General features: G+C 36.2%; 1 protein-coding gene across 1 annotated transcript in view; it reads right to left on the bottom strand.

Moving 5' to 3' along the window:
• Positions 1 to 339: 339 nt before the first annotated feature.
• Positions 340 to 14,169, bottom strand: part of FBXO43 (F-box protein 43) — a 60,165-nt gene continuing 46,335 nt past the window's right edge. Inside the window, exons 6-9 of the mRNA XM_054692073.1 lie at positions 7,317 to 8,785; positions 4,752 to 4,854; positions 716 to 919; positions 340 to 613 (exon numbers count right to left, since the gene is read on the bottom strand). Of these exons, the coding sequence (XP_054548048.1) occupies positions 365 to 613; positions 716 to 919; positions 4,752 to 4,854; positions 7,317 to 8,785 (2,025 nt within the window). The 3' untranslated portion in view covers positions 340 to 364. The remainder of the gene's footprint in view (positions 614 to 715; positions 920 to 4,751; positions 4,855 to 7,316; positions 8,786 to 14,169) is intronic.

The raw sequence follows: 14,169 nt of genomic DNA, 5'->3' as shown, positions 1-14,169 counted from the left end.
TTTCAAAGTTTTAAATATTATTTGGAAAACTGTTATTAAAAAGAGACTGAAAAACATTTCAACATAGTGATAAAGTGGACAATTTTAAAATGTTACATAAAACAGTTAAATACATATATATAACAACAAAAATTCTTTATTTAAAAATACAAGGTTATTAAAAAGGGTAAAAATGACAGTAAAATCTTTTCAAAACTCACTTTAAAGAAAACATACAATGACATGAATTATCATATGCACAAAGTAGGAAATAATCATCATCTGTCATTAATGGGAATATTTGCAGGCTCTCACAATATTCATAATTTTAAGTTAGACAGAGTAAATATTGGAGGGGAATGCTTCTTTTATATTTAAAGTCTCTTTAGAGGCGTTTTAAATTCTGCTTACTCTGGGCACTTCCTGGAAGAGCATCTTTTCTATTTCTTGGCTTTGCTGCTCCTCTACTACATTCTTCAGACCCATGGTAAGCACACAAACATAACACACAAAAGTCAAAACCACAGGCTGTCCGGCTACACAGTCCCCTTTTCTTATATGGCTGGTATTTAGCAGGGGATTGGCACCGTGGGCAAGGTTTTAATGCTTCATCAATAAAAAGTGTTTTGGCAACCTGCAGTGAAAGCATACACATATCTTGCAGTTTCATATAGAGAATCACTTTATTTCAAACTCTGCAAATATTTACTTCTAATAACTTATGATAAATACTCACCTTAACATATTCTTCCTGTTTACTATTTAAGAGGGTCACAGAAGAGCTTGCTATAGGTGTCAAGACTTCCCCCCAAGGAGAAAATGTTGAAACTTGTTCTTTCTGAGAACCCGGAGTCCTAGCCTGAGCTTGCACAGATCTTAAAGCTGATCGATTTAAAAGATGGAGCCGAGTAGCAGCATCCGCAACATTTAATATAGTTCCCTGTGATGAAAGATAAGGTCACTAGTACATATTGTTCCAGGACAGTTTTCTGATGCTCAGGTATTTAAATGTGTGGAAATGTGTGTACACTCCTAGAATTTTTTTCCTAAAACATTCTGTGTTAGAAATGTTTTCCTCATCTCACATTTAAAAATCAAATATAAAAAAATTAAAAAAACACATGCCAGCTTTTAAAAAAAGTTTGTATGATTAGTTATTTTTCCTTATATAGAATGGGTCAGTAAACAGTTCCTGAAAAGAGTCAAACAATAACTATTTTATACTTTGTGGGCCAGATAGTTAGAGCTATTCAAATGTCATTTTAGCAAAAGCAGCTGTAGAGAACATGTGAATGAAAAAGCAGGTCTATGTTCCACTAAAACCTACTTTAAAAGCATAGGTAACAGACTGGGATTGGAATAGCCTGGAGCAGCCAACACATTTTAATTGAAGGTCTATGAAGAGGTGTTTTTTTTTTTTAAGTGTTATACGATACCATAGAATTCTCTGAAGGTTTCTACCTTAGCCACATGTCAGAAGAAGAATAGGCCTGAGCAGGCCATAAAACACAATTAATTTGGCTGGTTTTTGCAAACAACAAATACTTGCCATACTTGGAAATACTTGGATTATTTTGACACCTAAGCTTTAAACAACTTGACATTTTAAAAGGAGGGAAAAAAATCTCTCATCTGAACTGGATTTCTACACTATTTAAATATCTAGCCAAGAAGTATGAATAATCCATATAGTCCTCTATTTTGTTAAGTTTAGTAGTAGGGAAAAACAGTAAGTTGTCTGTTTTTGTTTTTTTTTTTACAAATTGGTATTCTTATCACTCATCAAAATGAAATATACTGTGGGTGAATTTCCTTATGTGTACAACTGTAATTATGTTTCCTCTCCCTAGGTAGTCCCCCTTTGCCACAACTGGTCCCTAATAATGGGGAGAATTAAAACATGAGAAATTATAATAGGGCAAGTACAGGAAATGAAATAGGCAAATTGGTCATGAAAAATTATGTCATTAACATTTTAAGAACATGCAAAAGTGTAATGGATGAATACTGATTTTCAGAAATAGAATGAATAAAGTTGAAATTACTCAAGGACTCTTTTTATATTACATTTCTATAAATGATTTGCATCCTAGACCACAAGCTCATGACTCAAAAGCACAATGAGAGAAAATACCCACTGGATTTGGATGCAGTTGGTAAACACAATGATTGTTCATGCACCAAAAAAGATTTTGTTGAAGCAAATTCCAGCGACAGAAGAAACATTCATCATTTAACAGATACTAATAGAATACCTGAAAGTGCCAAGTGAATAAAGCAGTCTAATTCCTGTATTCCTAAAGCTACTCTCTGAATAATACAAGGCAAAGATTCAACAAAGGTACATGTCCACAAGTGTGAATATCTTTCACAACACAGTCATCATCACTAGAAAATATTTCAAGGTGAGATTGGGGTCATTTCATGGTTGTTCATTTCTATGGTGAACAGTGAAGAATACAGTATATTAACAAAATTCAATGTAAAGGTTGTGGTATTGCAGTTAAATGTTCATCTCACTGCTGCAAAGAAAAACAGAAAAAATTGAAATCCTACTATACATAGTTGGTCTGTACCATCTAAGTTTTACACACATAGAGCTTTCATTGTAAGCCTATACACGTGTGAAGAAACTATCAAACAAGTTTGTTTTATAATTTTTCTGTTTGCTTGATGATACATTAGAATAGTTTGGGTAGAGATCAATTCACATTGGAATAGGAGGGCAAAGGGTACCGGGAAGGATGTCTCTGAGGGAAAAAAAGGAGCAGATAGAATACCTGATTTGTTTGGACTTACACAGGGGAGGTTTTCAATTCTGGTGGACAATAGGAGATGAATCAGGGATCTATATAGAGGAACACTAAGCCAAAAATAAATAAATAAATACATAAATAATAAACAAATAAATAAAAGAAAAAAGCTGGGCAATTATTACCTATGAGGGGTGGGGAGGGGATTATACCTTATATTAAACAAGGTATAATCATAGTGTACTGCATTACAGCTATCAAAAAGTCAAAATAATAAAGTTATCAAACTAATAATATCAATACACTCTGAATATGTCAGCACCTATTTCTTCTGATTCACTCCCAAATGATGATATATAGTTTAAAGGCATTCAGAGGGAAATGGGTAGATTGGTAGTGGTCGCAGTGGTAAGAGGTTAGAGAACTAACCTAGCCGTTCTGTAGAAAAACACGAAATAATAAATTCATGGTATTTAGAAATATGGAGTAAAGACTAGAAGAGACCACGGCAGAGCTGAAAGTGATAGTCTGATGGCAAGAATCAAGAGTAGGAAGAGGTAGAGCAGGAGAATGTTTATTTTATTATAATCCTCATAGTCCAATTAAATTTTTTAAATCATATGCTTTCGTTGCTTTGAAAAAACTTTAAAAGCATGTCAAAATAAGAAAAAAGTTAAAGTACGTTCCTTAAGAAACAAGGTTTTTGGAAAGCGGTGCTTAGGAAATGGGCACAGATTATTTTATCTGGAATTACCTGAAAGATTGCTAGCACAGCCATATTTCTGCCTTACAGGATATATGTAGTAAAGTACATAAAGCTAGAAAGTTTAATTAATTGGTGCTTGCTAAGAACAATGGTTTTTAAGTTTGTCTTTTGCATGTAGGGTAACATTCTTAAAAGATAAGAAGGCAATTGAATCTTTGCTATTATAAGCTCCCAGAATCAGCAGCTGCAGCAGTAAGTAGTGACTGGGAATTGTGAAGTTTTGTAAAAAAGTAAAACTTTTTTTCTAAGTAAACTAGAAAGTCAACATTTCATTGACAGCAGTCCTTAATATTTCATTTTAATGAGAAACCCATCAATCTTTTCATCTGGGTACTCATATTTGTTTATGCCAGGCTTCATCTCAATTACTACATTTAGTCAAGTGAGCAATTTACTTATAATGTTATAAAATAATTTCTACTAGACAAGAATAAGGGAAGAATAAGGGTTGGTAATGGCACCTAAGGAAGGTCTAAAAGTTGAATATACAATCAAATACGGGTGCCAGTGTCATCAGATGTTAAACAAAGCAGTGTCGCTGGGAAGAATAATCAGCTTCTGTAGGACTTTTCTTGTAATTTCAAAGCTAGATCTCAAATTTTCAAGAAAGTACAAGTTTAAAAAGTTTTACCAGTGTTAACCTGAGATATTCTCTCACCTCTAGACCTTCACATATACTGTGGCCTCTGCTGAAACACTTTCCTGGCTAACTACTAATTCCATGCAGGTCTCAAGTTGAGAAGCTTTTTTCTGAGAAGCCTCCTATTGATTCCCACATATCACACATTCCTTTAAATGTTCCAAGGGAACTTACTCTGGGTTTCACCTAACATACCTGTATTGCAATTAATTGATTGTCTGTTATTACCCACAAAGTATGAGCTCCAAGAGAGCAGGGACCAATTTTAACATGTTCACCATTGTAATGAGTTGCATGCAATATCCACTCAAAAGACTGGCTAGAAAATGCTATAAGAATATCTTGTTATGAATAAGATCCAGCATATCATTGGTATTCAAATGCTTCTAACATAACAAAATACTTAAAAACAACAAGATCCAACAAGATGTTCTTGATGTTAGTTTATTCTATTTATGGACTAGGTAGAAAAGGAGTTTGGGAAAAATAAAGAATGAATATTATTAAATGGAAATAGTTAAAATTAGCAGGAAAACCAAATTAGCTTGGCCAGAAATACGAAATTGTTTGGTATTTATGCAAGTCCATCTTAGAAAAGTATTGTATACATTACCTCAGAATCTGTTTTCAGCTGTGTCATATATAATTTCCTCTTCTTATTTGCTTTTTTATCTTGAACAATAATTTCACGCCAATTTCTACTCACTTTCCAAACACTACAACAAAAAGATCAGTTCTTGTGTTGTACATATTCCACAAGATTAATATTTTTGCATATGGTAATTAATAAGAAAAACTTGTTTTGAAAAATCTTGGGCAATAAAGTTAATCTAAAAGTTTACATTAAAATATGACTTGATCTATCTCATTTCATGTTGTTTTACTATATGAAAGGATTCCTATTAAAATAGTAAATATATGCCAGTATTTAATGATTGACTAATACCTTATAAATGGTTAAGGAAAACAATTTCATGTAAAGCAAATGAATCCACTAGGAAATTAAGAGAATTTATCTTCAATTGTGACACTAAGATAAAAATTTGGAACACTATATTCATTCAGTAAATGATTATCAGCTATAGTGCAAGAGATTTTTTTTTATTAATTTCTCCTATTTCTGTATTTAACAAATCTCAGTCATTTCAATTAGATAATCATAAGAACAGTCAATCCTTCATTGGAACTACTAAGTGATAAATAATAAACATAATTGGGTAGCAACAAAGCTCCTATTTTACACACCAAAGTTAATGAGAATGCAGCGGCTAAAGAAAAAGCACAATTTGTTTTCAGGGACTACTTATCAGTAAATTTTGACTACATTAGTTATTAAAGAAAAGGTAGTTGTTTGTTAATCTAGCTATTTTTAATTACTCTAAGTTTAACAAATCATACATGGGGAAAAAAGTCAAAGGTTGAAAACAAAAAGTTATTTGTTATGAGGGCCCCAGGTAATAATTGACTTGTCAACACTACCATTCTTACAGCTTCCATGGCCACTTCACTTGCCACTGCCTATGCAAAAACTGATATATTCCTTATATCAGGAAGATGGAGAGTAATAAAGTCACCCAGTAAAGGGGATGAATAATATAATGTAGTACTTGTCACAGCTATTGCAACTGACCATAATCTCTCACATTATCAGGAATAAGCACTACTGACATTATACATAGATTCTGCAACACAAATACTATAAATCTTTAGGGGTAGGTAGGAAAGGTAATTACTGAAATATAATTGAATATCAACTGTGCCACTAATGAGCACCCAAAAGTATCATCGAAGTTTTAACTGATCCATATCCAAATGCTCCAGCATATAAAAATAAAGTTCCTATATCTGTTAGGTCCTTAATTTTTTATACAAATATTTTATCTTATGTAAACATTTTTTAAGGCAAATACAGGTAGCTGTACTAATATTTTATTATCATACTTGGATTACCCCAAATATAGTCCCAATTAAGTCTATTCTGAAAGACTTAAAACTTAATAAAAGTCTGTGGGGAGACATTGGATAGTCAGAGATCTGAACTGCAGACCTGTCCCTAGAATGTCTTCCTATTTCCTAGAGCAACTTTTGGCAGGTCATTTACTAACTCTGTAGCTCAGTTTCCTCATCTGCAAAATACATGAAGGGATTAGATATCTCAGAAAGCTTTCAGTTATGAAATTCTAGAATTCTGTGCAATTAATTTGGGGGAGAGGTGAAAAAAGACTTTAGCTGAAGTAGTGGCCATACAAACAGCAAGGACTTTTGAGTCAAACTCTTGACACATATTTATCAAAAACAACAACAAAGAAGAAGTTCTCTAACTCTCTGGCAATTCCTCTCCTAATATCCCCTTGCAAAAATCCTGTTCCATGGGGTCTCCCTCCATCCTGCTCATGGCATCCCCAGGAGTCTTATCTTCTGATAGTTCTGAAACTACCCCAAATTGCCAAAATGAACAGTTTCAATTTAGTCTTTGTAACCCCAGTTCCCACCTCAATCTCAATGTCTTAACTTCTCTTTAATTATGTAGCAATTCTCAATATACTGAAATTTCTATGACCATAAATTCTTCAGTTTTTAATTCCTTGAAATATCCCAAAGTAATTAATTCCACTGTTGTGTTATCAATGAAAATAAAACAAGCTACAGCCTTTTGATCTCTGGAAGGACAAACTATAAAATGAAAGCTAACAATTGTTCTTGGATTCTAGAATTTAAATAACGAAATGGTATCCTTTGTGTTGTCATTTCTTAGCACCGTAATGATTTACATTATTTCTGGTCAGGTAGTAAATTAATAAAATTTGAAGTCTGACAGCACGATATAAACTATTTATTACATCATTAAATCATAAAAAAAATTTCCATGGAACATGACCTTCTGTCTTGAAAATTTTTTAAGTTCAACTTTTAGAAACTCTCTTCCCAAATGGTGACATGAACTTTATCTAAAAGATGACTATATTGTTGCTTCTACAACAGGTTTTTAAATAGAAGGTACTGTACTAGTAGTCCCTATTTGGAAGCTCAGAAAGCCACTTTTGATAAAGTCTAAGATAATCAAAGATATAGGTAATATAACAAAAAAAGGATGACTATTCAACTCATAGAAAAGCTTTACAACTTAAAAAAAAGTGACAAAAGGTGCTTTTATTTCAGTTAAAAAATTATTTCTTACCTGCATAAGCTTTCTGCAGTCAAGGAATCTAAAACCATAGCAAGAACATGCTTTAAGTTTCTATATTTTAATTCTGTTAAGATGTCCAATTTTTCTATACCCATTTTCTTGCCAATCAGTCCTGCAAGTACACACTGCAATATGGCTATTTCCCCCCCATCCCTTTCTTCTAGGAATTCATGTGCACCATTTTGCTGTAATCTTTTCCTTTTGCTTTTCATAAAGAGCTCATGCACTAATTGCAAGGCTGGAGTTTTTGATAAATTCTTAAAGCTTAAAATCAAATCCCCACTCTTATCACTGCTCAGTTGACTCTCTGAGATGTCTGAAGAAGCTGCTGGTGTTGCTTCAAGGTCAGAGTGGATGGCCTGCTTTTCCTCCTCTGTCTCGGATTGTGAGCCTTGCTCCCGAAGAGTGGACAATCTTCTCCACCTTCTAAGACGCCTTGACTTTTTTATGGTGTTCCCCACTTTGAGAGTGCCCTTCTGTTTCTGAAATAGTTCTTGAAAAGAACCCTCATGGTCAGAGAGGAAATCTGATTTATCCAAGAAAAGTGAGTTAAAACCACTGTCTTCAGGTGTTGAAATACCAGTTCTCACTTCACTTGAAGAAGACAAACCTTCACTAGCATTAAATTTAATGTTTGCTACAAGATTATTTATTGGAGTCACAAATATGTCCTCATCTGTTCCACAAGTAGTTTCACTAACAGAGGAGTCCAGGAGTTCAGGATATGCATTCTCATTGTTAACACACAGACTGCTATCACTAAATTCATGTGTGATAGAGTCTTTAAAACTATTGCCCTGAATAGGAGAAATACATTCAACTTCAAAAAGGCTACAGTCATCTTTGGGATCATCAACTGTGGAAGTCTTCTGCTGAGAAAAATTAAGTCTCAATTTTCGACTGCTGGAAGTTGCTGCTTCTGTTTTCAAAGTGCCAGCAACTAAAGGACTAAAATTACTTTGCCTTGGAGAACCTGAAGTATGGCTTGGAGTAATTTTTTCTAAGTGGAGTACATGACTCACACTACTTGCTGGAGAACTATTTCGTGATTCAAAGTCCCCAGTTAGAAGAGGGAAAGATATGTCCAATCTTCTGCGCAATAAACATTTTTTCCTACTGACTTTAGGAGTTTCACAAAGTTCTGGGGATTTACCTCTTTCCTTCCTCAGGAAGACAAATCTGTGTTTTTGAGTGGATGACTCTAAAGGATGTGTTAAGTCCAGACTGGAAGTTTCAGAATGCTCATAAATTAATGTTGGGTCTCTTTCCTTCTTTCCCAAAATTTCTGTATTTGTATTATCAAAACTGTAAGATTTCAACAACTCACTGTAGTCATTCTCTTGAAATGAAGATGTGGAACAAAAATCTCTGGAGTACTTGAAATTGACAGCAGAAAAGTCCAAGTCATTTCCTTCTCCAGTGCAAGCTTGACTTGAACACCTTTCTGACATCTTCAAAAGCTGTTTTTACAAAGCAAAAACAAACTTTATTCTTTCTTTGAAATGAATAGCCTGGAAACTTAACAAAATACATCATCTTCTATGAGTATAGATAATAATGGAAAATTTTATGGCAATAAAAAAGTTACTTAAAACAAATCTCTACAATATATTCAATGGGTACCTTGCTTCAAACAACTTTGACATCATAAAAATAAATTTCAGATTATAAAAATTCACAGATAACTAGGCATAGTTCTAAGCAGCATACACAAACATTTTCTTAAACTAGACTTGAGGAAAAAATCTGGCAGCATCATTTTTAGATGATTTTATTACCTTTTGATTTTAACAGCACTAAGGTACAAAATTGCAGTTTTAACATTCAAGCTTATTTGTACTGGCCTATATCTAGTCAAATGGGTGCTTCCTTTCAAAGTTCTGGGATGTAAATAAAGTTGCTTACAAAAATCCTATATGCTTATTTTTGAACAGGCTTTTAGGAAATGTGCCAAATGAATGCTGTCACTTACTTTAAACAAAATTTGACTAAGCAACTTCAAGATAATGTTATTTATATTTATAACACAGGCCTGTCTCAGAAATTAAGTTCCCAAGACTACTCACTAGATTTAAAGTCCTGGGCTTATACCCTTGCAAAGACTCTTTAGCTTATTGATAAATTACTAATACATTCTTCTTGAGCTATCCAAAATGAACACTATCCAGTAAATACAGGGTTATTTCAAACCTAGTAAATTATACTCATCCATGCCTCATTTTGTAAATATTTTGAGACAAAAGGTCCAGTTGGAGGATTGAACTGACAAATAACAGGCAATTATTTGTAGGATACCCACATTTTGTAATAGTCTTACAACTGCAAATTCATATCAATTACTTAAACATGTTACTCAATAATTACATTTGCCAGGAATGACACCAGGAAAGTAGTTTACTTCTTAACTTTTCAACAGTATCATCATATTACTTCTATTTAGAAACTTGAATTAAACACGAACACAAAGGAAACTAAAGTTATGGTTTCTGATTTTTCTTCAAAAGCCACGATTATTCAAAAGCCACTAAGAAAACTGCCCTTCTTTCAAACTTACTAAATATGTGATTTTTACTCTAGTTATAAAGATCTGGGGAAGACAAATTTTTGTGTCTATAAAGGGAAAGTAATTTAGTTATGCTTGATTACATCAGTTAAATATATGAGTGAATGACCTTTTTTAAAATAACAAACAGCTGCTACTCCAACCACAAAACAATATAAATTCTTTCTGGCATAATAAATGGTCATTAGAAAATTATTACTCCTGGATGAAGTAAGAGCTTTTCAACTCTTTAAATCTATATATATTTTTGGTGAATTTCACAGTTCGGTTCAGATGTGGAGCCTATCAAATGTGGGAATTATTGCTCTATTCTGTACATGCTCACCAAAATAATCAAAATCAAAGTTTGGTAATTTGTATATTCTAAAACAATTTTAATTTCAAAATATTAGGTTATTTAGAATGCATTTTCAAATTATACTGTCACTCAGGAATGTCATCGTCCCCTTCTCCCTCCACATTTGTATTAAGTAACAATTTTCACTCGTCATTTGGTAAAAATTTGTCAAGGGAGTCCTTTAAAAAGTTTAAAAAAATAAAACTATTCTGCTACTTCGCCATTAGGTGTCCCACTCTCCTAGAACACGGGAAACTGAGAGGCAAAATATTGGAAACAAAGCGAGGAATGCATTCATTCTCTCCCCTAAAAACTATAGACCACTTGTTATTAACAGAAATACCAAAAAAAACAAAACAAAACAAAAACAAAAAACAAAAAGCCTTTCTAATTCCTTTTGGTAAATGTACACATTTGAAATCGCCTCCAACATGCCTTCTCGGCTGTCATCACTTTCATCTTTCTACTACCCCAAGATGTTGGTCTCGAATAACATTTGTTACTTCAAAACTTAATTTTAAAATGATTACTGCAAAACATGAAATGCTTACTGAATTATTAATTCAGTGACTCCACAGCTTACTGATGACTCAAACAAAAGCCTCCATATTCACTTTTGAAAACCAGTCGCCCAACAAAGGCATGCGAACACTTATCTCTACAGTGCTCTTAAAAAAGAACACGCACACGTCTCAAGTCAGAGAATGAAATACTAACTACATTAAAGTCAAATTCCCTTCACTGGTTAAAGAGGGAAATCTTAGCATCAGTAAATCTTGAGCTTTTAGATGTCAAAGTTGCCTAAGCTTCTAACCGAGAATCTCACGCTGTGTTTCAAATTCATGCCAAAGGAATACCACTTACAGAGAAAACTTGAGTTGGAACAGTTAGCAGCAACGTGCAGTAGCAAGATGACTGCTAACATTTGAAGGGGACCAAAGTACAAGTGTCAGGGCTTTTAACGCGTGAAAGCTTCAGACCTAAAACATTTTGGAGTTCCCTCAGCTTTCAAGACAACAGTAATTTTAATGTCTTTTTTTGCCCCCAGCTACTCTTGGGCTTGTGAAAACTTGCCAAATTTGGATTTTTGAAAATGCAGCGTAAACTGCAGCGCTGTCATTGACGCCCGCGAGGCTTTCCCAGCCGAAGGGGGTTTAACGGTCCCACCTGGGCGTCCACAGCCCGCCCGCCCCAGCCCCGACGGCCCCAAGGCCAGGCCGGGGGTGGGGGTTCGGGGTGGGGGGGGGAGGCTCGACTGGGCCTCCAGGACCCAGGGCCACGACCCAGGTGGGTGAGTGTCACCTGGAGCGGAGCGAGAGAAGTGAATGGCTTCGGGGTACCTCTCCAGGCCCAGCACCTGAAAAAAAAAAAAAAAGTGGGACGCCGGCTGGGGGACGGCCGGAGGCCCGCTATCGCGCACACACTTGGGGGGCCCGCTCCCGCCCACCTGGAGACCCAGGCGACGCCGCACCGACGTCTAGGCGAAGCCGGGCGGGTCTCCCAGGTCGCGGTTCGGGAGGAGAGACAGACAGCAGCCGCCGGGCGAGCCGGCGAGGAGCCACGCCTCGCCCCCTGGGAGGCCCGGCTATGGCAACTCCCACGCCGGGTTCGCTTGGGGCCGCGGCGTTTGGCTCCTTCGGTTTGAACCGCCCGCCCTCAGTAACCGCTAGGCCCCGCCCCCGGCCCGGCCCGCCCCTCCCGCCGGCTGCGCAGCGCCCCCACCGGTCACCTCACGACCTGCAGCCCCCAGCCGGAGAGATCGCGCTCTTTCCCGCCCTTCCACACAAAATGATTGTGATAGTCTCCCTGGTGGCGCAAGGGGTTAAGAAGCAACCTATGAAGCTTACCTCAGCCACTTCAATATGAGTTCGATCCCCGGTGAGGGAGAAACCCACATGGCTCAGCAGACCTCTCTTGACTTGCCCGCTGCTCCCCTCAGCAGTGTATTTCAGTCAGTCGGCCTGTTCTGTTCCCCGCTCTGTCTCTGGTGGAGGCTGTACTCCCATTCTTGTATGCATAAGTAAATCTTTAAAAAAAAAAATCAAAATGATAGGCTTTTGCTCGCCTCAGTCTCACCTTGTATAGAAAGACGAGTATGCCCTACAGCGGGATGCCACGAAAAATAATAGAGAGGAATATTCACTTTAAAATGTTTCCCGAGCTTTGTGTAAAAAGAAAGTTACAAATCGAATGATGCATTCTAGGTTAGCAGTACAGATATATATACACAGAATAAAGTCTGAAAGGTATGAATAACTTGATTACACTTGATTCTTCAGTTTTTTTTAATCTGTATTTTCATTTTTCTACAAGAATATATGGGGATTTTGTAATAAGGAAAAATTACTAACAACAAAAAGTGAAATGTGGCAATTGTTTAAAAAGGTCCCTTTCTAGAAATCTAAAATAGAGGTTACTGGGCACCTATTATCTGCCAGGCACCTCTGCTACTTGCATCTTCTTCCTAATCTCTTTTTTTCTGGCTTCTTTTCCTCTCTCAATTCCCTCAATGAAGTGTCCTACCTCAGCATTTTTCTTACTTTACCATCTGTGCATTAGAAGCTTCAACCATTACTTTTAAACCACTAACAGTTGCTACCACAACTCTCTTCTGACTAAACATTTCTCCACTGGATGCCCCTCAATCAAAATGTGATATACACAAAGTCAAAGTCACCAAGAATTAAGCCCTGACTATGTTCCAATTACCAGCTAGGTCCTGGGAATACGAAGGTGAGTAAGGCAGTTTCTGCCCTTAAGGGACTCACTGATAAGTGATCCATAAGTGCTGTAATAACATTAGTAACACAAAGGAAAGAGGGATCAATTTACCTTAATGAAGAAGAGGGAGCTGAGCTAACTTTTTATAAAGACCATGATGTGAGGGGGAATTTGAAGGGAAACTGGACATTTCAAAGACAAAGAGCAACTGATTTCAATCTCAGAACAAAATGTGCAAGAGCAGGAAAGAATGAAATGGCACATTGGAGACTAAATAATTTGCTGGGAACTAAGACTTGCTTGAGGAAAGGGCAAAGAAAAGTCTTGAAAAGGTGAAGAAGTCAATTCATGGAGAGTTCTGCATACATGTTATGAAGCTGACATCTCTAGCCAATGCAAGTAGAATGGAGGACAGAACAAAGAGAGGTGAGAAAGTTACTGCATTACTCTGGGAGACAGTGAAGGTGGAGAAGAATCTACTGGCCATATTCCATTACCAGAAATAAAACACAAGGAAGAGGAGTTGCGAGAGCAAAGAGTACAGGTTTGGGAGAAAATAAGATGAATTTAGTGTGATTGTTACATTTGAGGTACACCTCTAGGACTTAAGGTAAAGACTTGGTGAATAACAATGTTCAAGACAACATCTCTCTGCAGCTTCCCCTATATTTCAGGTAGAGTTAGCAGTAGCCTTCAAACTCTAGGAATCTGTTTGCCACCATTTGCCTTTCCCTGCCACATATTTGCAATTCTCTTTTATTGGCTTTTCTCTATGTAATTTATCACCTTCTAAAATGTATTATTTACTTATTTTGTTTAATGCCCACTCATCCTAATGGAACAGGGCAGTGAAATTTGCCTTGTTAAATAGAAGCCACACAACCTGAATCCCATTTAAACATTGCCCCTTTCTCTTCTCTGATTTTTTTTTTTTTTTATGTTACCGCAACTCAAGAGTGAAAGAGCATACCCTTCTTCTAGCATTCAGGGACAAATAACTTTCATTGCCCCCCACCCACCCAAGGACAAAAAGACACGTAGTCATATGTAGCTTGCTTTGAGCTTTACTATATGGTCCAACTTTAAATGATCAAGCTATATTTTCCTATTCTTTACCCATCAGTTTTCGATCTTTTAGTCTCTTTCTGGATTGGGTCTCATCCCACCGTTGATCTTAGAATTCTAAAACCCAGCTATTTTCCCCGGAGGGATACACGGGATGG

This window comes from Talpa occidentalis, unplaced genomic scaffold, assembly GCF_014898055.3.
Source record: "Talpa occidentalis isolate TD23 unplaced genomic scaffold, MPIMG_talOcc4v2.1, whole genome shotgun sequence".
Taxonomy (NCBI): Eukaryota; Metazoa; Chordata; class Mammalia; order Eulipotyphla; family Talpidae; genus Talpa; species Talpa occidentalis.
This window is presented reverse-complemented; position numbering and strand designations above follow the sequence as displayed.